The sequence below is a fragment of the Poecilia latipinna genome, unplaced genomic scaffold (genome assembly GCF_001443285.1).
Source record: "Poecilia latipinna isolate Pla-1442-1.1 unplaced genomic scaffold, P_latipinna-1.0 Scaffold1083, whole genome shotgun sequence".
NCBI lineage: Eukaryota > Metazoa > Chordata > Actinopteri > Cyprinodontiformes > Poeciliidae > Poecilia > Poecilia latipinna.
The window spans coordinates 151,968-176,200 of NW_015113699.1; the positions used below are offsets into that span (position 1 = coordinate 151,968).

The window sequence follows — 24,233 nt, forward strand, 5'->3', positions numbered from 1 at the left end:
AGTCTTGATTAATCGATTACTAAATTAGTTGACGAGTATTTTAATAATCGATTAATCACGATTAATCAATCCACCCTTGTTATATTTATGTTATAAACACCAGAAGCTTCGTTTAGCTCACTCGCCAATCAACAATAAACGCATAATGACACAAAAACACACAGAGATTTGTATCTCTTGGGCCAGTGTGGATTACACTTAACAGTTTTATTTGGAATATTAAGACAATGAAGCATAAGCCAAGCACCAAGAGTGACAGCTACAAGTGTCGCTTCGTACGGCTCTTATTAAAAATGAACAGATTAAACGACGGGATTTTTTTTTTTTATTCTTTCTTAACTTGTCTTGAATGGTTAAACGGATAAACACAGAACGGACACTGAAATGTGAAACTAATAATGCCATTTACACGCTCCACATCCTATCAGACAGCAGAAGAAGAAAAAAAAGGAAAAACAGTGAGGGAAAAAAGCAGAAGAAACGAGAGCGGAGGTTTTCGTCTGCCTGCGGCGGCCCCCGGGTTTGAACGGACGAGCGACGACCATTAGCTCCCATCATCGTCAAGTCCCGCATCCACACTGCAGCTACTGTGCATATGCAGCATTAAAGTGACAGAGGATTGCAACCATTGTTAAACTACACTCCATTGCATATCAGGGAGAAGGAAAATAACTTTCATACATATTTTTTCTTTTTCTGTTTGCATATAACCAAGCTGCTTTTATTTATTTTTACAATATATCTTTGTGGGAAGATAAAAAACAAAAAAACAGAAGACGAACTGTTGCTTTGTGGCCGGTGGGTGTATTGCTGTCGCTTTAAAGCTCAAATAGTGCGACAAAACTGTGTCATAACAGCAAAAAGTGTGAAAAGAAAAAGAAAACATACAGAAAGACCTTTTATTTCATTTGTGTTGCTGGTTCAACGTGTTTTATACGACCTGGTTGTGTGTAAGAAGACAAGCAGGTGAGGTTCAACTCCTTTACTGTAAAACTTTCTGCTAAATCAACAGGCTAAACGGCGAACGTGTGCTACGGTTCGGACATTTCCCATGGGGAAAACTGGGCCTGAGGGGGGAACGACGGGGAGCAGAGAGGTTCATAGGGGTCACGGAGGTCACCCCTCACTTCGCTGGCTCCGTCCACACGCCACACACACCGTGAAATATTTCTGGACCCCCTGCCTGTTTTATCCTCACTGCCAAAACACCAAACCGAACCAACTCTGCTTAGTTTCTACTGCAAATATCTTTTTAGACTTAAAACTAACTTACAAGCAACTTTTCAGCAGATGTAGCTTATTTAAGGTAAATACTTCCTTAGTATTCATGAAAAATGTCTAGTACTTTGGTAGATAAATGTACCCAAGACAATTCCTCCATGTTTTAAGTGAAATAATATGCCAATGGAGCTAGCTCTTTTTCATCAATATTAAGGAAATATTTACTTAAAACGGGCATCAAACTCTTAAAGGTCTGAATGTAGTGATAAAACCTGTTCAAACTGTTAAAATATCAATGAATTCTGTAAATTAAATAATATTGTTGATCATCTTTTCAGTCCCTCCAGGATTTCATGATTCTTTTTGTGATTTTTTTTGCAATAAAAATCAAATGTTTCTGGTCCTAATTTGGAAATATTTGCGATATTTCTGACAGTAAATGCGACCTTTTATTACTCACTGTATATGTCATGGATTATAATCTGACATCAGTTAAGGCTGAGCCAGCTGTTTAGTACAAATAAAGTGTCTGACAATTTATGAGAAAAATTTGCAATAAACTCCCAATTATTAGTTCAGAAAAATGCGGGAATTTGTTGATTTTGCAAAAATTTCCACAATAATTCTCAGCAAACTGGAGGGACTGATTGATAAAATCTGGCAATAAACAGATAAAAACTGAATTGATTTGATTGATAACATAATTTTTAAGCACACTTAGTGTTTAGTCTAGAATCTAAAGGGCCACATAAAAAGCTACAGTGGGCTGGATTTGGCCCACGGGCCTCAAGTTTGACACATGATTTAAAACCAGCTTGCAGTTACTTTCAAGCTAGTTTAGTCTTAATTCAAGTGTAATAAGATGTTTGCACTAGAAATTAAATAAATACTTGGTAAGATTGTGTGTTTTTGCAGTGCTAACACTTGTAGGTTTCAGCTCATGGATCTGGTCAGCGCAACGTTTTTGACGCTTTGTTTGCTCTCTGCAGGATATTGGATCCATAAACTGAGAAATGATGGTAAAATTTTAATTTTTCTTTCTTTCCAGATGAATTCAAGTCCAATATTCTGGAGATTAGGACAAACAAACGACAAGCGTGGCTGACCGAACACTTTCAGACACAAATACACGATTAAAGTGCTACTCAAAGGAATCTCTTTCCTTCTCTACAGCCCCATAAATCTATACGATACTACACACACTTTGTTGCTTTTTGACTGAATTTGACTGAGTTTTAGGACCTAACTGCATTTTTTATTTTTTATAAATAAACAAATTTTGGAGAAACAATTTTAAGAACATGCCAAAGTACCAACAGGTTGCAAAAACCTGCAGAACAAGACGACCTCACATTTCGACACCACAGTCACATCTGCCTCCCTGTTGAACAACAACTAAGATTTATTTTACTCAAAATTATAAAAATAAGTTGCAATATCAGAAGAACGTTGTACGACTACAAGAAAAAAGTTTTTATGAGAAAAAAGCTTTGATCGTTATCAAGTCCATGTTTCTTTTTTTTAATTTGAAGCTGATGTTTTAAAAGATTAAGGAAAAACTGACACCAAAGTACAACGTCACAAAACGATCAGCATTCCTCATTTTAACGTTTTTGTTGTAGAAGTTCCCGAAGTATTATTACTTTATTATGTCATTATTACAACTATTGTAATTTACAACTTTATTCTTGTAAGATTATTCTGGTAATATTACCACTATTATCATACGCCTTTATTATTGTAATATTACAAAGACTTTATTCTCATACGACTTCATTTTTGTAAATTTTATTCTTGTAAAATTTCGACTTTATTCTTGTAATATTACAATTTTACTCTTGTAATAATGCGACTTGATTATTGTATAACTTAATTCCTGTTCAACTTTATTCTTGTAATATCACGACTTTATTCTCATGATTTTTTCATAAACGCATCTCAGGAGAGCCATGAAGAAGAGAGCGGTGGACGTCAAAGTGTCAGACATTAAAAAAGTCACAACAACTTTGAACACGAGGAAGTGTGAACATGCAGCGTGAGGTTCAGATTTGTGTCTGAGGAAACGAAAAAGTCCCGCAGCTGAAAACTGGTTCTGTCCGGTCCACTCTTTACATGACATATTACTTAAAAACATAATAAAATGTTGTAAATCTGATGAATAATTTAATTCTATATAACTTTCTTATTTCCATTTATTTGGGTGTTCATCAGCCGACTGACTGGGATCAAGACAAACATTTGATCCGAATCTGTAATAATAAAACGACTAAAGTTTGGTCACAGACATTTTCTTTAAACGTAAGGAAAATATTAAAACGCATGTGTGATGCTGACTAAATAAAGACAGACAGTGTTTTCCAGACTTGTCTTAAACGGATTGCATGTTCACACGTTCCAGGAAGTTTCACTTTTGCATTTTCTTGAACAGTTAGGGGAACCAGCACTGTTTCCTCGTGCAGCTCAGGTTTTTACTGGGAAAACACAGTGAATTCAAACAGCCCTGCTGCTGTATTTTCTTTAATACTTGTTGGGTTTTACATTATTCGGTTAAAAATGCGCTCGCAGTAGAGGATAAACTGCGTTTGTTATTCCAGCTGCAGACCAGAACTTGTTGGACAGCGATGCCTACAGGAGAACAGCAACCTACTGACCCACTAACAACCTAACACTATGTGACAAAAGACTAATGCATGCATTAGTGAGTGACAACAGTAACAAACTAACCTAATTTAACGATCAGCTCCTAATTAGACGTAGCACCACTAAACTGCAATCTTTAATGTGCAAGAAAGTTAGTGAGCTTAAAGCTCGTGCACCTCTTCACGGTTATTCGGCCGGTCTCATCTGAGCGGACCGAGTTAAAGCACCTATTGCTCCAGGTTTAGACTATCAAGCAACGAGACTGATGGCTACTGAAAGGCACAAAGGTAGCACTTATTTACAGAAGTGACAGGGCAGCCAGCAGCGCTTTCAGGCCGAGTCACACCTGAAATGTTTGAGGATATGCTAAAAAAAAAAAAAAAAAAAAAAGAAGAAAAATCTTTAAACCAGTTTGGACTCAGAGCTATAATTTGATTTGCAAAAGTACGTTCTCCAACATTTTGCATGTAAAGACAAATGTAATGGAGCAGAACAAAAGTGGAGAGAAGGGATGTTTTCCAAATAGAAGCCTGAAAAGTGTGGCGTGCATTGTATTCAGCCCCCTTTTATTCTGATACCTCTAAATAAAAACCAGTTCTTCCATAAGAGTCAGAAGTTGTGTTGCACCTCGTTCTCAAATCAGTTTTTATCTATATTAAATATAAGTATTCATTGAATACAGGCAGCTATGTAAATAATTTTTGAATTGAAAACTTGTTTCAAAACTTTTTTTTCAAAAGAGAAGTTATAATATTAAATAATATCTACCATCTATATTTTTCTGGTTTAAGGTAAAGATAAACATAAAATTTAGCAAAGAGATTTTTTTTGTGAGGGGTGGAAAATGATGTAAGAAACAAGTTCACCTAATTTCCAAAAAATAAAATCATTACTGGTACAAATTCAATGAGGACATTGCATAAAAAACTTAATAAAAACCTGCATTTCTTATTACATGTTTATTTAAATCATTAGTTAGGTCTTTATAATTTTTAACCAAAGTTATAAAGAGCCACTGTGGAAGGTCCAAAGAGCCACTCGCAGCTTTGAAATTGCAGGTTGCCGACCTAAGGTCTAGTCAAAGTCCAGAGCTAGAACCTAACGAGATGCAATAACGTATCCACTCAGGGGGGCAAATACATGCCACACTTTTCAGATTTGTATTGGTTAAAAAGACAACAAAAAACAATCTATCCCTCCATAACTCTGAGCTGCTTTCTGCTTGCCTGCCATACAAAATCCTAAAAGAATACTCCTAAAAGAATACTCCTAAAAGAATACTGAGGTTTGTGGTCGTAAGGAGACAAGATGAGGAAAAAGTTGAAGGTGTGTTCGTGACGCGACGCTGGTTAGCCACAACGCTAAACGCTCTCACAGAAACGGAGACAGGAACGTGTGAAATGGATGATGTTACAACCCAAAGCTACAGCGATTAACTTCCCAGCGCCCCACGACAACCCTTGGGGTCAAAGGTGGGATTTTCTCTTTGAATGAGGGTGGGTCTGTCAGAGGCGTTCCTAATATCATGGCCGACTGGCGGCGTGTTAACTTGGCAATGACTGGACGAGATTTTGGGGTCAAGAAAGCGGGAATGAAGGCTACGCAACAGCTGAAGACGAGAGACTAAGGTAGCAAACATAACACTGCAGAGCTGACGACAGCAGAGTTCCTGACTGTTGGACGAACACAGATAGTGAAGATATGACTGTCATCATGAAGAGAAGTTCAGGAATAAATCAGTTTATCGATCTGAATCCCTATGCCTAGGTTTTAAAGGGGACCTATTATGCAAAATTCTAATTTTGAAAGTTTTTGTACTTCCATTTGGGTCTCAGCTGCTTCTGAAAACAACCCAGCGCTTTAAAAAACAAAAGACGTTTTATGGTGTCTGGAAAATGAACCTTTTCAAAAACCTCCAGATTGTTGAGTCACATTCCACAAGCACTGTGCCGCTACCTAGCAACCCAAGCAGCGCTCCAGCACATCTGGTCAGCTGGTTTTACCTCTGTATGTTTTGTTGTCAATTTACTATTCAGAAACCACTTGTTGTGGTCTTTTTGACTGTGCAGGACGCTCCACTTCTGCTTTTCAAAGATGCACAGTTGTATAACTGTGCATCTGTTTGCAGCCATTTCACATGCGAGTGTAAACATTGAGTTGGGGGGCCAGGGAGATGGTTAACAGCAGCTTCTTTAAAGTGACAAGACGCCCTAAATCAGCTCATTCTGAGCAGAATTGAGCATGGCAACATCTCATTATCCAAAAATGATTTTGTGGAAAAAAAAAAAAGAATGGAAATGTTTTGTATAGACCATAGATCTATCTATCCTAACCTGTTGAAGGAAGCATAATAGGTCACCTTTAAAGTGGCTTAGCTGATCTCATGCATGCAAACAGGAGGCAACAAGTGCATCGTAAATAACAGGAGGCGCCTGCAGATGCCCTCTCCACTCTAGTAAGGTGCTCTACGAAGTGTTTCTGAAGGTAAATAGAGACGCACGAAGTGAACTGTACAGCTTGAAATAGTAGTAATTTGGTATGAAGAGAGAGGGGGGGGGCATGCAGGCAGGTGTACAAGTGGGTTGGTGGTCATGGTGGGGGTTCAGCACAGACGTTCAGCACAAAAATAGGAACCTGTTCAGCTTAAAAACGTGCTCAACAGACAGCGTTACACTGAATATAATCATGTATTCTCAGTGATGCAAGTTAATACCAAAAACAGAGATTAGAATGAACTTTAGCTTGTTATACTTGATTCTATTCTCCAATAGAAAGGAAGCCAAGTCCGTATGGCCTCTCAACGGGCTAAGAAGTTCTGTAATCGGCCCGTCTTATTTCACCTTGAGTGGCGGCTCCCTCTCTAGCCAGCGGACTCGTACTTTCTGTTTATAGTGATACTCCTTGAGGAAGTCCTGCAGGGCGGGGGGCAAAGGCAAGGAGCCAATCCCATCGTAAGTGGTCCATCGGCAGATGGCGGTGCGGGCCAGGTGCTGCAGAGTGAAGGGGAAGGTCCGGTTGAGAGGCACCGTGAGCAGCGGCTCGAAGAACATGCAGGCGCTGGGGTCCTTGTAGTGCTCCAGAAGTCCGGTGACGGTGGAAGAGTGGAAGACGCACGGGTCGTGGGCGTCGAAGCTGAAGTTGTGGTTCCACTGCTCGATGCGGGCGTGCAGCGATCGGTTGTAGCGGCGGAAACTGACAGAGAAAAGGTAGTCCTCCTGGGCAGAGTCGCGCAGCAGGAAGGTCCCCTCCGGCCGGCCATCCAGCAGCGCCTCGGCCTCGTAGCGGTCCATCACGCCCCAGTAGCAGGGCAGGGCGGTGATTTGCAGCAGGTCGGGCACCAGGCAGTGGATGTAGTCTATTTGGGTGTGGACCTTCCAGGGCCCGGGCTGCTGCCGGCTCTGGTGGCCGTCTCCGGAGGCGTGCCGCTGCTTCGGCCTGCGGGCTTGAAGACATAAGGTGGTGGAGTCCTCCTCAGAGTCGCAGTCTTGGGACACCGCCGTAGCCCCCAACATCGACCTGCAAGCTCCCGACGATGCAGCGCCCGCTGAGCCGGACGCGCTGCCAGTGCTTGCTTCCCCGGAGACCTCGCCGATGCCGGGAGCCATCTTTGGTCCAAGTTTGTAGAGAGAGGGGCCCGGCACCGAGGCCTCCAGGGTGTGAATCTGTGCATTGGGAGGCGGGTCGACCCCTTCCTCGATGCTGAGCCTGCGGCGCTCACGCAGGCGCTCTTCTTCGTCCTCCGGTGATGGGTGGGCCGGGTCGAAGGCGTCCAGCAGCGCGGTGGAGGAATGAGGGCTGACCGGTGCTGTGTGCTGCTTGATCAAGTGCCACTTGTGTGCGAGGTCGGAGCCTGGCGGGAAGGGGCAGGTCTCCAGCATGAGCTCGGTCAGGTGGATTTTACGTTTGGAGTTGATGGGGTTCTTGTGGTGCGAGCGCCGGCGAGCTGGTAGGGGCAAGCACAGCCCGACCGTGTCGCTCAGCCGCTGGCGTAGCGAGCGAGCGTTCAGGGTCCGCCCTCCGGATCCAGAGTCGATCTCCTGGATGGAGCTGATTCCATAACGCCGGTCACGGCGGTTCCCACAGCCTCTCAGCCGCCCAGAACGCCGGTCTGCCTCCAGAGAGCTCTGGGTTTTTGTCGAGCACGAGTGCTTCTTCTTGCCCCCCCACGGAGCGTGTCGGGAGTAAGAGTCCCTCCGTGCCATCGGGACACCACCAGATGTTCCTCTGGCATCCTCCGACTCCTTATCGATGGAGATCTCTACGATCTGAGGGATGTCCGATACGCAGTTATGATGGCGGCGTCCTGTTGCGACCACCGGCACTGGCATGAGGCTCCATGATGGGCTGGCGGAGGCGGCGGCAGGGCCCCGGGCCTCGATCGCGTTGCCTGCCTCACCCAGATCCACCACACACTGGACTGTTTCTACCTCTACTCTGCTTTCAGCCGATCCCGTGCTGTGGAAGAGAGTCTGGCATCTGCTCTTCAGGCTGCTCCACATGTTGCCCACTGTCGTCAGGAAATGGAGCCCCTCGGACCTGAGAACGACAGGAGACGAGGCGGATTGACTCACAAATTTATCCAAAGCAACAGCATAAAGGTGCATTCACATCAACCCTGTTTAGTCCGCTTTAATCTGTTTGCCTAGAAAATTTGTGCATTTGTTTGGGAATGCATAATCGAAATCTGATGCAGACCACAAAATGTGATTCGTCGTCTTTTGCAAAAAAACAATAAAGAGAAATTCTACAATGGCTAAAATCTGACGCTACTCCACATTTATTTACATTTCCCGAAGAAGAAAGTTAAAGTGTCTTCTTCAGAAGCGTTTGTGCCATTTCCTTCAGTGGTTCTTAGTGCAGTGCCCCCACAGGCAAGGAGGGGAACAGGTTTTTCAAAGGCTTTGGCAGTGTGAAAACGAACAGCAGCAGCTGAAAATGTGACAAATGTTGCAACTTTGGTCCCAATCAAACCAAGTCCACTAGGTGTGAAAACAGCCTTAAACTGCACAGAAGATCCAGGGAGGAACCTCCTCCGTTTCATTCCTCAGGCTACTGTGTGTGCAGTAATTAGACATGGTTGGAGTGTAACAGGGCCAAAGCGTCTGAGGGGTGGGGGAGCGGTGGTGGTTTTAACAGCAGCAGATTTAGGAGTTGCCAGGCAGACGTGAAGAGACACAAGGCCACGGCTATAAATGAACCTGGGATCTGCTCACAGCTGATCTGCTGGTATGTACTGTATTACAGAGCCAGTCTAGACCTGACCCGAAATTTTCCCTGCAACAGCAACAGCAGACAGACGGGGCACAATTGCATGCTTTCTCTCCGTCTTCCTCCCTCCCTTTCTCACACACTTACTGCTGATTTATGACATTCAACGCCAATAAGGTTTGACAGGGATTTGGAGGGAATGAGATGAGACTTTTCTGGGAGCGGTTCTTTTAACATTTTTCCTCATGAAGTGAATTTAGTTCATGGGATTTCTTAGAAAGGCATTCAAAAACAGTGATTTATTTAATTGAAAATTAACTTAAAGTAGCAAACTTACAGAAAAAGATATAGTTACCAAAAAATGCCAACTACTGAACTATTTGTTTTGCATGAATCAAACAAATTAGTGCATAGCTGGAAAGTGGAAGGAAAATAATGCACGGATTTCAACGTGTTACAGACTCTAAAGTGTTAATTTAAACGTTTTAACATAATTAATCACATTTTGTTTTCTTTTTATTTTCCAAACAAAAGTTCCGGTTGGAACTTTCATATTGCGTTTCTGGTACGCCAGTAAATCTGACGCACAAGCGACATCCGCAAAAACAGCAATGAACGGTGAAGCCATTTCTCTTGGCTCACTGGAGTTTAACTTTTGCGTCAAAAAACAATCTGATTGGTCGCTGTAAAAGAGTTTTGCTGCGTTGAAGTTGTGCTAAAAGGAGTTAGTCTATGAGTGAAGCTATTCAAGTCTAAAATATGTAAAAGAAAAATAAATAAATCAAGTACATAGTTTCCATCTAAATGACAAGACAGAGATGTAGATAAAGAACCACTACTGATACCATTGCAGGAACCACTTTGTCCACTGTGAAACACGGTGGTGGCAGAACCATAATGTGGAAATGCTTTTATTCATCTTTTTTTTTTTTTGCAGTGGAAGAAAATCTGTCAGGAGGTGGAAACAAATAGAGGCTGGATTTGAGTTGTCTTCCACATGCAACAGATCAGTTGCATGTGAGAAATATCTCCAGATATTAGAGGCTAAAAAAAACCAACAAAAAAACAAAACAACAAAGAAACATCCTGTCTTTCCACGTCACTGTTTTGTGAGTCTGTCAAATAATACGCAAGAAATTTGTTGCAACCAAAGTGTGAAAAGGAGCAAAGTTTCTGCAACCTTCAAATTAAGTTTGATAACCACTGATCACGTCAGGTAGGTCGTGTTCACTAAAACATGCTTTAAATATAGAGTAAAAACAAGATGGCAGAACAGCAGAACTGAAAGCAACACACTCGTATTTAATATAATTTAACTCTTTTTAAAAAAAATAATATAATTTATAAATAAAGGAACCTGGGAAAGATTGAATCTCTGCTGCAGTCAGTGAAAGAACCAGGGAAAATATCTGAACATCTTTGATAAAAGATATAAATGATAAAACTGATCGTTATGAATTAAAAACAGTGACATAGTGGTGCATACAAATACAGAATTTCAAAACTTGGCGTTTAAGTCCAAAAGATTATTTTTTTATAAAAGTGCTACAATGAAAAATTTAGAGTAGAGCAAAATAAGGATCTCCCAAAAAATGGCATCAAGTCATGCAAGATTCTCACACAAATACAATAAATTCCTCCAAGTTATGGGGAGAATTTACTACAATATTGATTAAAGCTGACCAACTTATTTTTTACACAACAAATAAATAGCAACATGGATCATCCATCTATTTTCTTCCAGGTTGCATTGGATTGGTGTCGATCCAAATATTTAAAGGACGAGAGGCAGAGCTTTTCAGATGAAAAATACATTTTTAACAAGGTATTTTCAATAATTAATTAATAAAAGCCGTGTTTAGATTAATATTTGAGAGGGGGTGGGGGAATCTGCTTTTCCGCTAGGTTGAATTATTCAATAAATTTTTGGAATTGCACTGGAAAGCTGCAGTGTTTTAGAAAAACCATGCAATTCCAGTAATGTTATTGTTAACTTTCATCACTAAAACCTCTGAGGTGTTTTCACAGACATTAAAACTTTATCCAGCTGGCTCGATAAATCCGCAAGCAGAAAATAAATTAATGATCCCTTTAAATCTAAACCTACTAAACCTTAAACTGGTATTAGGCACTTTTTAAATGGGAAACAAAAAAGCAAAATATGGATTCAACGTAAATAGAAACAGAGAAAAACTACTTTGAGTCGAGTTAAAAGTGACTTGAAAGTTGTTTGGATAGATTTGGAGAAGAAATCTGCACAGCTGCTACGACTCTTGCATCATCTCTGCAAGACTCCAGTTAAAAATTAATTCAAATCTGGATGGAAATAAACTTTCATGCAGCTTAACGAGGCGATGCCACGGTGAATGTGTGCTTTGATCAAATGCATCCAGTAAAATATGAGACTTTAACTTATTTTTTGGATGAAGAGCACAATCTCCTGGTAATTAGTGATGGCTCAGTCTGCCACACTAGCTATGATGTGAGCCCAGTAATCAGATTATGTAAGGGTCAGACATTATTGACAGAGGAATGTTGCTAACTAAACTGACTGAAATCCCCTCTGCTGCCACAGAACCGCGTTATTCTCTGGCAGGCTCAACGAATCAGTTTGATCTTTGTCATGATTTTGTGATTTTTACAATTAAATTAGCAACATTAACTGGTGCCGTCTCCAATAGAAATCGGACATAATCAAATTAAGAACAATGAATCATTGTCTGACCAAGACGCTGTGATGAACTGGTTGCTGAAACGACAAGATCCAATAATGTGTGCCAATAATCTAGTGATATTAATGAAAGTAGCCTAAAAAGCAATAGAAACTACACCAAAGTTATAGCTTCCAGGTACAGCTGTAGCTTACATGTTGCTAACTAAACTTTATTTTAATATGTCTGCAGTTTCAAACAATAATAAACTGGAAATCAATTTAATGATGAGTCACTGGTCACAGATTTTTCCATAGAACAAATCTAAAATATTAAAAATATCTAAAATATTTCAAAGAAAATGTAGAAATACCTGGCCGCAATGCTACGTCACACATTATGAGCTGTGGTTTGCAAAGCAACCAATCCAGGAGCAGCATTGGTTTTCCTAGCAGCTGATTGGCTGAACTCCCCAAGAACAAACATAAGACACTAAATGTTGGCTTTGACGGCTTTCGCTCTGCATATTGATGCATATAAGGGTATATTTGGCGTTTGACTCATTAACAGATAGCTATAAGTCCAATAGCAGATCTTCATGGTCTGAATCTCAACCCTGTGCTCAATAAAGGTGTTTTTTTTTAAACCCACGAGGCCTTAGCATTAGTGATGGACCAACTAATTTGTCAGATTGAATTCAACAACCTTTCCTCTCGACTGATTCTTATCAATGATTAGCAAGTCAATCTGACTGTTGGCCTTGCATCAAACAATAACTACATTTTCTGAGTTTAATAAAAATAAGATAAGTTATGGACCTATGCTCTGGATTAATCTTGCAATTCCTTGAGATTCTGTTGGATACAGAGCTAAGACTTCCAGCAAACAATCTGAAAAACATTTTTACTTTCTTGTGCTGTCTGGTGTTTGAAAAATATGAAATTAAAATCAAAATCCAGAGGTCAGGGCTGAAGGAAAACCAGAAGTCTGTTTGGTGAGAAACAGCCTGGTTGATGCAGGTCTGCTCAAGAAAAAGAAAAGAAAGGAAAATGACCAGGAATCAAAATGTGTCAAAATGATAAAGCTTTGAACTCTTTTAATAAACTAGAAATTATTTGATTATCAAACAAGCATAAAAATGCGGGATTAAGTGAAATCTTCACACTAATCAAAATATTTGTAGATATGTTCTTTTTTTTTCACTCCAGCTTTGATACCAACAGATTTACTCCCACTAAAAAACATAAATTTTCATAAACTACAAAATGAACTACAGATTTCTCCGACTGGTAGAAAAGGATGGTTTCATTCTTTATAATTAGGGATGGTGATTAGTTTTAAGAGGCTTTGGCAGCAACAGACTGAGGTCAGCACGACGTTGACTGGAAGAAGCAGGAAGGATTTGTGGCGGATGATCCAACCTGATCAAAGGTCAGAAAAAGACGATTTTTCAGCACCAAATCTCTTCCTGGACGTTCAGATGTGAAGTGGATCTTCTAGTTGGATGTTTGAGCTCTAAAATGTGCAGATTATTCTCATCCAGGTGAAGAATCTCATCCAGTAGACAGTCACCAATTAGACACAAATCAAATTGGTCCAAATCTCCCTTCTGTTAATGATTGACCATTGATAGGAAGGTCAAATAAAGTCAATTAGTTTTTTTCCTATCCAGCTACAATTTTTAAATTTTGGTAGATAAGTGATCGGCCAATATTTACTTGTGAAGCCGATCTGATCTACCTGTGAGAGGTTTGACTGAAAGGCTACTTGTCTGCACATTTGACGTTAACAATGGTCATCCCACTGTTGCCAACTCAGCAACTTTCTTGCAGCATTTAGCAACATTTCAGACAAAAAGAAAAAGTGTATCAGCAAAAATTGGAGTCGGCAGGTCAGGCTTTTAAATGTAATGTAACGGGCGATCGGCCAGAAAACTGCAATTGTTGCACCACTAAGAATCATTAAATGCAACAAAAATGAAAATCAGATTTTTGGGTCTGTACAAAAGACAAAAAATAGTTGTCCGTTATCTCATTTTCTTTCTCTCTCTCTCTCTTTTTTTTTTTTTTTTGCAATGGTACATTAATGCAGTGGTGTCCAAGCTTTTTGCCCCGGCTGCCAAAACTGGCAAATTTTAACTACTGGCAGGTCACAAAGTTCATTAAATAAACAAAGCAAAACTGAGTTTATTTGGGGGGTTTCTTCCTTTTTTTAGTTTTACCTGCTTAACAATAGGTCTGTCATGACACATTTCATATCGTTTCAGAAGTTATTGCGATAAAAGATCATATAATTGTGCAAATGGAAAATATTGAGTTTGTTCTAATTTATTATGCGATTAATTGATTTATTGCTTATTGTGAGAGGTCTAGTTAACTAAAAGCAAAAAATATATTAAATCTAGATGTCATTGAAGATATAAAACATAAAGGCTTTGTTTGTCCTGTACAAAGAAAAATAGACAGTTTCCAATTTTTTTGTGTGTGTCATCAATTGCTTTTTATTTTGTTGGCCAAATTTGTTGTCATCTTGACTTGTGTTCAGGGGCGAACAAAATAATTTCAAGGGCCGAACATTGGACACCCCTGCTTTAATCACCAATTATATGATGCTTTTAGTATTTCCCAAATTCATGACTACAACCGAGGAACTCCGGTGCCGTGGTCAACAATCTGTCGTCCTTTTGGCGTTTAAGACAACTTTATGAATGGAGTATAATCTACAACAACCATGAAATCGTTTCTGTCAACGTACATCTACGCTCAGAGAAAGGTATCGTTCGATTCCTCCTAAACAACCGTGACGGTCGCCAACAGCCACAGAACTCGTCGCCCGATCCGGTCCACATCCAGTTTGAGCCATCCTGAAACTGAACCAGGCTACTTTTGTTCTCCAACGGCCCAACACGCCCTTCCTCCTGGGAGCACAGCGATCTAAGAGAGGGCTGGTGAAAAGACGAGATTCAGGGAGGGAAAACGCCTTCCCTGCTCACGCCAGAGTTAATGAGAGCTCTGCGGATCCCCAACGTTTTTATTTTTTAACAAATACACGAGATGGAAGAAAAACATCCGGAGTAAACCATCTAGTTTTTATTGTGTGTGTCATGGAAATCTCATCCAGCAGTAGTCGCTTTAATAAATTCACATTTTATTTAAACTATTTAAATTGATATAATAACCAAAAACTCTTAAAACATGTTAAAACATTTTATTCAACTTAAAATACCTTCATATTAGTAGATTATCATCGTTTCATTTGATCTAATCTCAGTGGACACATAGCTCAATATTTTCTGAAAGCAGAATCAGATCTTTCAGCCTTGAGGTGGAAACTTTCTACTTTGAGTTTAAAGTGTGCTTTATGCTGCAGGTGGACATGTGAACGATTTTCTCTCCCTCTGTGTATTATTACAAAATACTCCTGTTAAACAACCTTCTGTTTTGTTAATCTTTCAAAAAAAATTAAATACACCTGCGAAAGTAGATGCTCCATTTGCTTCTGCAGCATTTAATAAGATATAAATATTATGATATTTTTGTCGTCTTTTTGTCAGCCAATGAGTTGAAGTTATTTATTAATATTTTAAAAAGTCCAATGTAGAGAAATAGTGTGTAATATTTCAAATGCATAGTTTTATTTTGGTTAGATTCCTAAAAATAAAACAATTTAATTAAAACTACAATGCAAATTTGAGCCTAAAACATGTCTCCATATAAACAATGGGCATTCCTAATTTATTGGGTATAAACAGCAAATAATTTTGTTTGGAGATACTAGTTAGCTAGCTAGTCTGGTCATTCCCTTCCCTTCCCATGCAAGTTCTCTGGATTATCATTTCCCTTCAGTGCTCCATCTAGGATTTCTCCCATTAATCTCAATTTCTCCAAATGAATTTCATCCTGGGCCAATCAGTGAACAGAAGGAGAAGTTCTGAATGATGACGTCCATTTTCTGTGCCGTTTTTGAATTGTAGTTTACCGTTATAGAGTTGTAGTTTGGTGACGGCAGCGAAGGAAGTGAACAAAGCTGTTTACAGCGATGGCAATTTTAGCAAGCTGCCACATTACACTATGTCAGGGTCAAACATTAGTGACTGGATAAAATCAGATTAAAGTCCACACCATCAGCAAGCAATCGTTTCTTAATAAGCAGGGGTTCAGATGCTCTGCACAAAGCAAAAAGTAGAACAAGAGGGTGGTTTTTACCAAGTAAGAGTCAAGTCACCCTAAAACGAGCCTGATGCTTCTGTTCGTCTCTTTAAAGTTCACTAAACCCAGTCGTAGCTAATGGTCGAGGTTGAATCTGATGGAGTTAAAAAGGAAGTTTTTCCAGGTCTGGGTGGACCACTCCAAGTTTTGAAATAAAGAGAAAAAAAGTGCTGTTAGTTCCCCTGATGGAGGCAACAGCTTTCAATCAAATTAAGAAATTACCATATTAGCGACAACTACAGACTTTATGTCCTTAAAATAAATATTTTTCTGTTTTTTTAGTAGTAAAATGTTCTAAAGGAACATTTTGCTTCAGTAAAAGGAAAGATTACAGTTATTTCACATATTACAGTTGGTGGATGCATTTAAGCACACACACACAAAAAAAACAATAGAGTTATTTTTGATGTATTTTATCAACAAGAAAAAATAGTTATTGACCTGCCGATCATCAGAGCTGATTAAAGATGCATCAAAAATTATTTGACTGGAATTCAAATATTTTACACCCAATCTGCCCTGATCAATGATCAAAAACAAATAATCACTCTTTGAAGTGGAAGATGCAACACTGGATTAAAAAAACCTCAATTCTCTATTTTCCATATCAGTTTCAATGAGAAAGTGAAAGGAGGCATAAAAGCATGTCTGGCTGTTTGAGCGCAAATAGAGCTGCAGCGATTTGTTGACATAATCAGTGAAGTTGACTATAATAATCCACTGACACAAATGTTAGTCAATACATTTAAACTGTTTTTATTTAAAAGTTTTAACATTTTCAGTGATGCCATCTTGCATCACTGAAACACAAGCTAGCCAGTCACACATGCTAACTCTCAAACATTCAACTAAATCAGTAAAAAATGATTTACTTGGGGAAAAGAAATTGCAGGTTTGTGCATTATTATGAGATACATTTTGGTGTCGAGTTAAATGAATGGCATTAAAACATGTGAGATCCTTTTATTTGCACAAATAGTCATGTTCTACAGCAAAAAAAAAAATGTTTTGCAATGTTGTGGTTCAGTGATACTATTGGGGTTAACAAGTTAAGAAAAATGGAAAAAGTGGAATTCAGGAAAAATTAAACTGAAGAAAAAAACTGCTGAATATGGGAAGAAAAAACATGTCCCTACATGTTTATGTTCACCTGGGCAGAGCAGGTGAACATAAACACTTTACACTTAACCGGTGTAAAGTGCTTTGAGAGGCCAGTATGACTAGAAAAGTGGTACATAAAATCCAGCTAATTTACATGTAACAAAACTTTGAGTTTACTCTAAACTGCTATGTGTGAAGAGAGTCCACTGGTGTTTAAGTGTGTTTACAAATGCTTGTCCCAAAGTTTTCAAAGGAAAAAAAATGGGCCTAAAACATGGAAATACCTCAAATTAAGAGTGTATGGACAGATCCTGTAAGGTTTTGTTATTAACTGCTATGTATGAGCAGCTAAACAATCACCAACTGGGGTAACCCAAGTTTTTTATGTGTGCGAGTTATGTGTTAACATGCAGTTTGGGCAGAAATCCAAATGGATTTTATGTAGCGAAAGGTATGTTAACTTCAAATTAAATCACATTTAAACCAACCAAACTCAAAATATACTTAAGGCTAATAAAAAGCAGGAACAGTCGATCTTTGAGGTTCTATATTGGTGAATTTTTCTGTGGAACACAACTCCAAATTATTTGCAGAAAATAAGCAGAGTCAGTTTTTTTCCCCATAAAGTACATCTAAAATATTTTAAAGAAAATACAGTTTAGCAAGTAGAAATACTTTTCACACCATTGTTGACATTTGCAAAGCAGCCAATCCAGGAGTGCCATTAATTTTCATTGGCACAGATTGGCAGAAATAAGGAAGACTTTAGATGTTAGCTTCTGTAGTAGTGCCAACACTGTTTCCACTGGGTATACTAATGAATATTAAGGCATATTTGGTGTTTGAACTGTTAAAATATTCAGTTGCAATTGTGTTTAAAGATGGATCTTAACTATTTGTGAAGGACTGTGACCACCAACCCTTGGAAATATCATACGTTCATTATATTTTGATGTTACAATTTCCAATATCACATTTCATGTAGAAGATGTAATTAAAACATTTGATGTTTTTACTTGGAATTGCACTCTCAACTGATATAAAGACATGTGATCACTCTGAATGTTGATGTTTTTAAGTTGGAAGTGCAGAAATGATTAGGGCTTCATTTTACGTATGTTGGTACACATAATTTGAGGTTTAAAGCACACATTTGTGGAATACAAAATGAAATTTGCAAACAAAGGTAAAAATGCCCTTTTTTCAGCATTAAACTGGTCAAAAGACAAGCTGTAAAAACTTGTACATGAAGCAATTGGAGCATCTAAAAACATCAACCCACCCTGAGAGTAGGATTAAAAAAAGAAAAATGCATCATCTGTTCAAATCTGCATTTGCAAGTCTGAGCTTTAAAAAAAATGGTGCCTGGAAATCCCAGTTTCTTGCCAGATTCACTGCAGCACTATACTTTTGCTAACTGAATGAAATAACTAAAATCACTGATGTAATATAAATAGGACTGATATGAATGTGAATCCAACCGAATTGCAATGGAATGATTTTAACTAAATCAAACACATTTGGACTGAATTGGACTGCATTGCATGCAACTAGATATGCATTTAAGTTTGTCGCGTAAAGTAACCCGACATCACTCATGTTGTGTATTGGTGCTTTATAAATAACCCGATTGTCTGTAAAAACGTATATAAAAAAACATTATGCGATCATAGCTGGTGTACAGAAACCGTAGGGAGGCCTTCGGGTTTCTGGAGGCCCCATTTTCCCCTTGTCACTACCAAACTAGCGGAGCTGCTAACCCGTTAACGACCGACAGCAGTCCCAGCACACCACTAAATGTAGCTACAGACCTAAGATAACATTATCGGCGCTCACATTCGACAAACTAGCCTGATCGGTTCAGACAAACGCATAGAAACAGCCCCGTTCAAGGCCTAAACAGGCTTTAAACTTAGCAGCTAACAGTTAGGAAATTTCTATTCTGGAAATGCTAACATTTTAGTTAGCTTTAGCTAGCGAGGTTAGCATGCTAGCTTGTGACAATTATCGACAGAAAAATGTAGAAATAAAACAGGCCGGTGTAGAGTGGTTTTAGGTTGTCAAGGAAACAAAAGTGACACGTTAGACAGGTGAGTTGCTTCTTGAATTAGTGACTTACCCGTCTCTTTCTGGAAGCCCTACTCAACGGCTCTCTTTGTCTGTAAAAAATGGCTATGAAGAAAAGTCGGGCATATATCCCCCCAGAGGACCACGGCGTCGGACGAAAGCGCAGAATGAACACTGATTCTTGATGGTATCATCCCGAATATTTTTAAAAAATAAATAGTAAATCCCTAAAAACACTGGTCAGATCGATCTGAACGCTAAACTGATCTTTAACCGCCGCGACAGCCCGTTCCTCATCATGGTGGGGCTCCTCTTCTCTGCCTGGAGCAACCAATATGACGGCTGTCTGAGCAGAAACTGTGCCGGGGAGGAGGACGGGGCTCAACGTGAGGAAGCCTCGACTGACAGCGGCTCGGGCCAATGGAGGGCCGCGCTGGGGTGACTACTTCCTCCGGAGCACAAGGATAGGGAATGCCCCGGCACCGGCTGGACTCAGGCGTGCCCGGCCACCAATGGGTGCGAGACGGGGGAGGAAGCTCTGCGCTGGCTGCTACTTGGAAACGTGGAGCGGCGAAGGGGATGCTGGTTCCTGCATATCCAGGCCAGGCCGAGGTTGATGCCAACAGGGGCGGTCCTAAGGCACTTTTACCAGGGGCCCCAAGGTGCGCCCAGGATTTTCAGTTCTGCTTTCTTTATTAATTTTTTATTTTATTTTTCAATTAATTTCATGGGGGCACAAAATAAAAGAATCAAATACATTTCAAAAAGTCAATATTTAAAATTTGTATTTTGATATAATTCTCTTAAAACAGGTTTTTCCAACTTTATGCATCCTTTTTATTTGCTATTTTTATATGTTTCTTATTTTTATGTATGAAATTATGGCCAGACAATTTATCGGCACTGATTTCCTTAATTTGGGGAAATCAGTGATCGACCAATCTGCCTGAATTTGATATTTTGTAATCATGTTATTTTATTAAATAAAATAATTTCACCACAACAGCATTAATTTTGATAATAATGACGATAACAAAATTATTTTGTTGACAACCTTTTTTGCATGATGATAACGAGACAATGACAAAAATTACGACGTGTCATTGATGACTAAGACATGATGAGATGTCTGCGAGTTTTTGTTGACGAGACGAAATTGGACGAACATTATTTTGGATACTCTGCTGGACAGATAAAATATATGACATTTCAGGGTAATATAATTTTCAGACAGTCCAGGCTAACTGATTGACATATTCTGTTGTTGTTGAAAGCAAAGTCAGAAAAATAGACATTTGAGAAAAGTAAAATCTGTTTTTTTATGTATACATATTCAGACAATAATACTTATAATTATACTCCTGTGAATGTGACCGCATCTAAAATACATCTATTTTATACAGCACTTCTGCAAAATCATCTTAAAGACCAGAAAATAAGTGATAATTGTTAAAATCTGAACATTTCAGTCTGCCATGGTGAGGGCAGACTTTTGTTCACCCATGAGTGAACAAAAAAAAATATTCAGTGTGTTTTATTCTTACCAGATTTTTTTGAATTTTTTGCAACATTCTGCTGCAATAAGAATTTGGTTAAAAACTTGTGAGAAATACAAATAGGTGTCAAAAACTCTGATCAGTTACCTTTTGTGATGTCACCAGAAACATGGAAGATGGTCGTTCATATCCATCTTATTTTGAGATTAATCTCAGAAATCTTCTAGAAAAAATGTGGACATTTGTGAGAAAAAAATTTCTAGAAAAAATTCAGAATTTTTTGATTAATCTCAGAAATTTTGTGGAAGAAACATGGAAATATCAGAGTTAGAGAAATTGAAAATTTTCTAGAAAAAAGATGAAAATTCAAAAGTCTAAAATTTTCCACTATTGAAACTCAGAAAACTTCTGAGATTAATCTGAAAAATTCAGAGTTTTTTTTGGGAGGAATTTACTATTTTTTTCTATCTTTAATTGTCCTAATACACCGTCATAGAAACAGTCTAAATCCATAAAGGTAGAAATACTTTAGTATTATTTAGTAGTTGAGCAGAGCCGAGGTAGAGAGCAGGAAAAACCTCCAGTGGTCAGAACAAATCAGCTTCCACATCTCACTAATACTGATCTGATTTGTGTGTATGAAAGAAAAGAAAAAGGAAATTGGATTAGCACTAATTTCTCCATCAGAAGTAATTTACACTATTTTAGTCTCAATGCAGATCTCTCTCTGGAAATGCTGTTACATTTCCAAATCATCCATCATAAAAGAATAACTCACCCGGTTGATGCAGAGGCAATGTTAGCAGCATTATGGTCTCACACTGCATTTATTTTTAAACTTTAATTGAGAAATGCATTTCTAAATGTATAATCATCAAACAACAAATGCTTCCAAGACACCTTAACTGACCCTCACCATCAGAAGGAGCAATCTAATAATCTTTAATCTATTGCAGCAAGCATCTAATCCACCTTCAAATAAATTTAAAATAATTAGTGCTGTCAGCTAACATTTGTCCCTGTGTATTCACTTAGCATAGAAATACATCTGGATCCAGATCAGATGCAATTTGGATTAAAGATCTAAAATACGCTTTAGCTTCTATGTAACAGGGTTTTATTTTAGCAATGTTATAGATGTGAAGTTGGTAAGAATTGGTTTATTTATTCTTTAAATCAATTTTGCTTGGTCAAAAAGTTATTTTCTCCTCACATTGCTGCGCTTGACGGTTGGTGGTTACCATAGCAACCAGCAACTGACAGCATTTTCTATTGGTCATAACTTTATAAATGTAATACTTTACAAGTATTACATTTTAACACATATTTTATTTATACACAGAATTTAGTGTGTAATTTTGCCATGTTTTGTATATGTTTTCAACTGTTAACATCATTAATGCTGTGAGTTTTAGCTGTGTTTAATTTTACAACCGTTAGCTGTTGTTAACTGATGTTAACCAACTATTTGATTTTTAGCTCTTGATGGAATATAAACAGTGAGCCTGAGTGTGTCAGTTGTGAAGTCAGCCTACTGGACCTGAGACGGACAAAGAAGGGTTACATATAGGTTTAAATATTGGAAATATATCTAATTTAAGCAAATACACCATAACTAACATTATTCTTTCATAAATACCATTAGAAATAACTTGAATGATAGTTAGCTTGTTAACGCAGAGCTCCTAGAGGTCTGCTGTTGTAACAAAGCTCCTGTCGCCATCTTGTGGCTTTAGGATGGAAACATTTTCAGGTAAATTTTAATAGATAAAAGGAAATGCATTATACCACAGACGGTGTGTGAAACTGGTTTTGGGACTTTACAAATCCCAAATCAGGATTGTCTTTGGACAAAAAAACCAAGAAAATAATCTGGTTACTTGAATAAACCAAAGTGCAAAGGGATATCTGTTTAGAGAGGATATTTCAGCAGCCATTTTGTAATAAGTAAGGGTTCTAAAGTCCATATTGTTCAGCAGGAATACAGAACCGCTTAATACAAAAGTGATGCGATGTAAAACTACTATGGATGTTCTCTTTATTTTGTACTCTATGATCTTATCTCCTGTCACAGGGGATTTTAATATTTACACTCCTCTTACTGCAGCCGCCAGGGCTTATTACAAGAGGAAAGTCTCAAGGTGCTCCGAGGCAATATGTAGAAAAGTAGCTGCCCTCTAAATCAAATGACTTGTTGTGTCCTCCTTGGCAGCAACAACTGCCATCGAGCATTTGCTATAAACTGCCAATAAGTTTCTAACCTCACTGGGGAATTTCAGTTCAGAGGAACGTTTTTTTTTCTTTTACTTCAGTCACATTAGAGATTTTTCAAACATGAAAGTTCAGTTTAAGGTCATGCCATGTAAACTTGATTTGATTTTAAGTTTATACTGCAAAATCTTATGAAAAAGTATTTGTTCCATACTTCTAACAAGACATTTTTCTATGTTATACCTTAATTTATCTCCCAATGGAACAAGTTTCCTTAACCAAAATTAAAGAATTATTGACTTTATATCTGCTAAAATGTTACTTTTAAGTTAGTTTGTCTTATTTCAAGTATATTAAGATATTTGTACTGGAAACTAGACCAAAATACGAGGTAAGACCTTGTGTTTTTGTACTGTAGTCTTTGACTAGACCACTTCAAAAGCTTCCTGTTGGTTTTTCAGCCATTCAGAGGTTAAACTTGGCATGTTTTCTCATTTACATTTTTTATTTGTCATTATAGGGACAGTGCATATTAATAGCAATTCTGTAACTGTGCCAGAGTTAGCCAGAAGACTATTTTTCATCTGCCTACACTGAAAAAAGAGAATGGAACTCCAACTTTAAAAAACTGAGTTAATTTGCTACATGTAATCAAATTATGTTTTTCATACTTAAATGACAATAATTCATATAAATAGCAAAAAAAAAAAAAAAAATCAGGCAAAAGAACATTTTTCAAAATTAGTTTCTTTCATTAAAAAAAACTTATGAAACTTAAAAACTGCAGGTGTGTGTCTGTGTCTGGTCTGGTGAGGTTTTGGTTAAAAAATCCAGTAAGAGTAGAAATACTTCATAGTGAAGTTACTCAAGTAAAAGTAAAAAGTACAGCGTAGTGAGAAACTCCTAAAATTATTATTTTTTTTTTCATAAAAGTTACTACCCAACTTTGCTGCAGCGCCTAGGAAAAGGTCATACATAGCTGCACACACTGCTTATGCCTTGGGCCGGCTCTGGTTGAAAGGACAGAAAGTAAACACAGGAAAACTCAAAAGCACAAGTGATTGAAACTTTCCAAATGGTAGATTTGAACTGTAAATAAACAAACATTACTAAATTAATCTGAGGAGTTGACAATGACCCTTCTTTAAATTTAAAAAACTAAAGTGTAAATGCAGGATATGTTTTTATTAGTTTCCTCTGATGCTTTTCAACAACCATAAACCTGGCTCTTACTTCTGCATGATACATGCAGGAATGTGGTCTGTAAAATTATATTCACAGATACTCTAACGCGGTACATGAGAGAACCGAGGTCAAAGTAATTACACTCCATCATCTGAGCTCCAATTATCTCATAAAGCCCACCTGTTAGGCTATAATTATCATTGTCATGGTAAACATGTAAACCTATTTTAGAGATCCTGCAAAAT

At 38.3% G+C, this 24,233-nt stretch overlaps 1 protein-coding gene across 2 annotated transcripts; it reads right to left on the bottom strand.

Annotated features, from left to right (window-relative positions):
* Nucleotides 1-6,524: 6,524 nt before the first annotated feature.
* On the bottom strand, nt 6,525-21,424 carry socs5b (suppressor of cytokine signaling 5b). Of its 2 annotated transcripts, none has more exons than XM_015052045.1 (2): nt 21,371-21,424; nt 6,525-8,397 (listed from the first exon to the last, which is right to left on the bottom strand). In XM_015052045.1, exon 2 carries the CDS (start codon nt 8,358-8,360, stop codon nt 6,693-6,695), a length of 1,668 nt encoding a protein of 555 aa, XP_014907531.1. In that variant the 5' UTR covers nt 8,361-8,397; nt 21,371-21,424; the 3' UTR covers nt 6,525-6,692. The 2 variants fall into 2 exon arrangements, with proteins under 2 accessions (XP_014907531.1, XP_014907530.1); XM_015052044.1 differs by lacking the exon at nt 21,371-21,424 and adding an exon at nt 19,149-19,655.
* Between the last annotated feature and the right edge of the window lie 2,809 nt (nt 21,425-24,233).

Coding starts and splice junctions, on each gene's coding strand:
- socs5b (XM_015052045.1), bottom strand. CDS start 8,360: ATGTGGAGCAGCCTGAAGAGCAGATGCCAGACTCTCTTCCACAGCACG.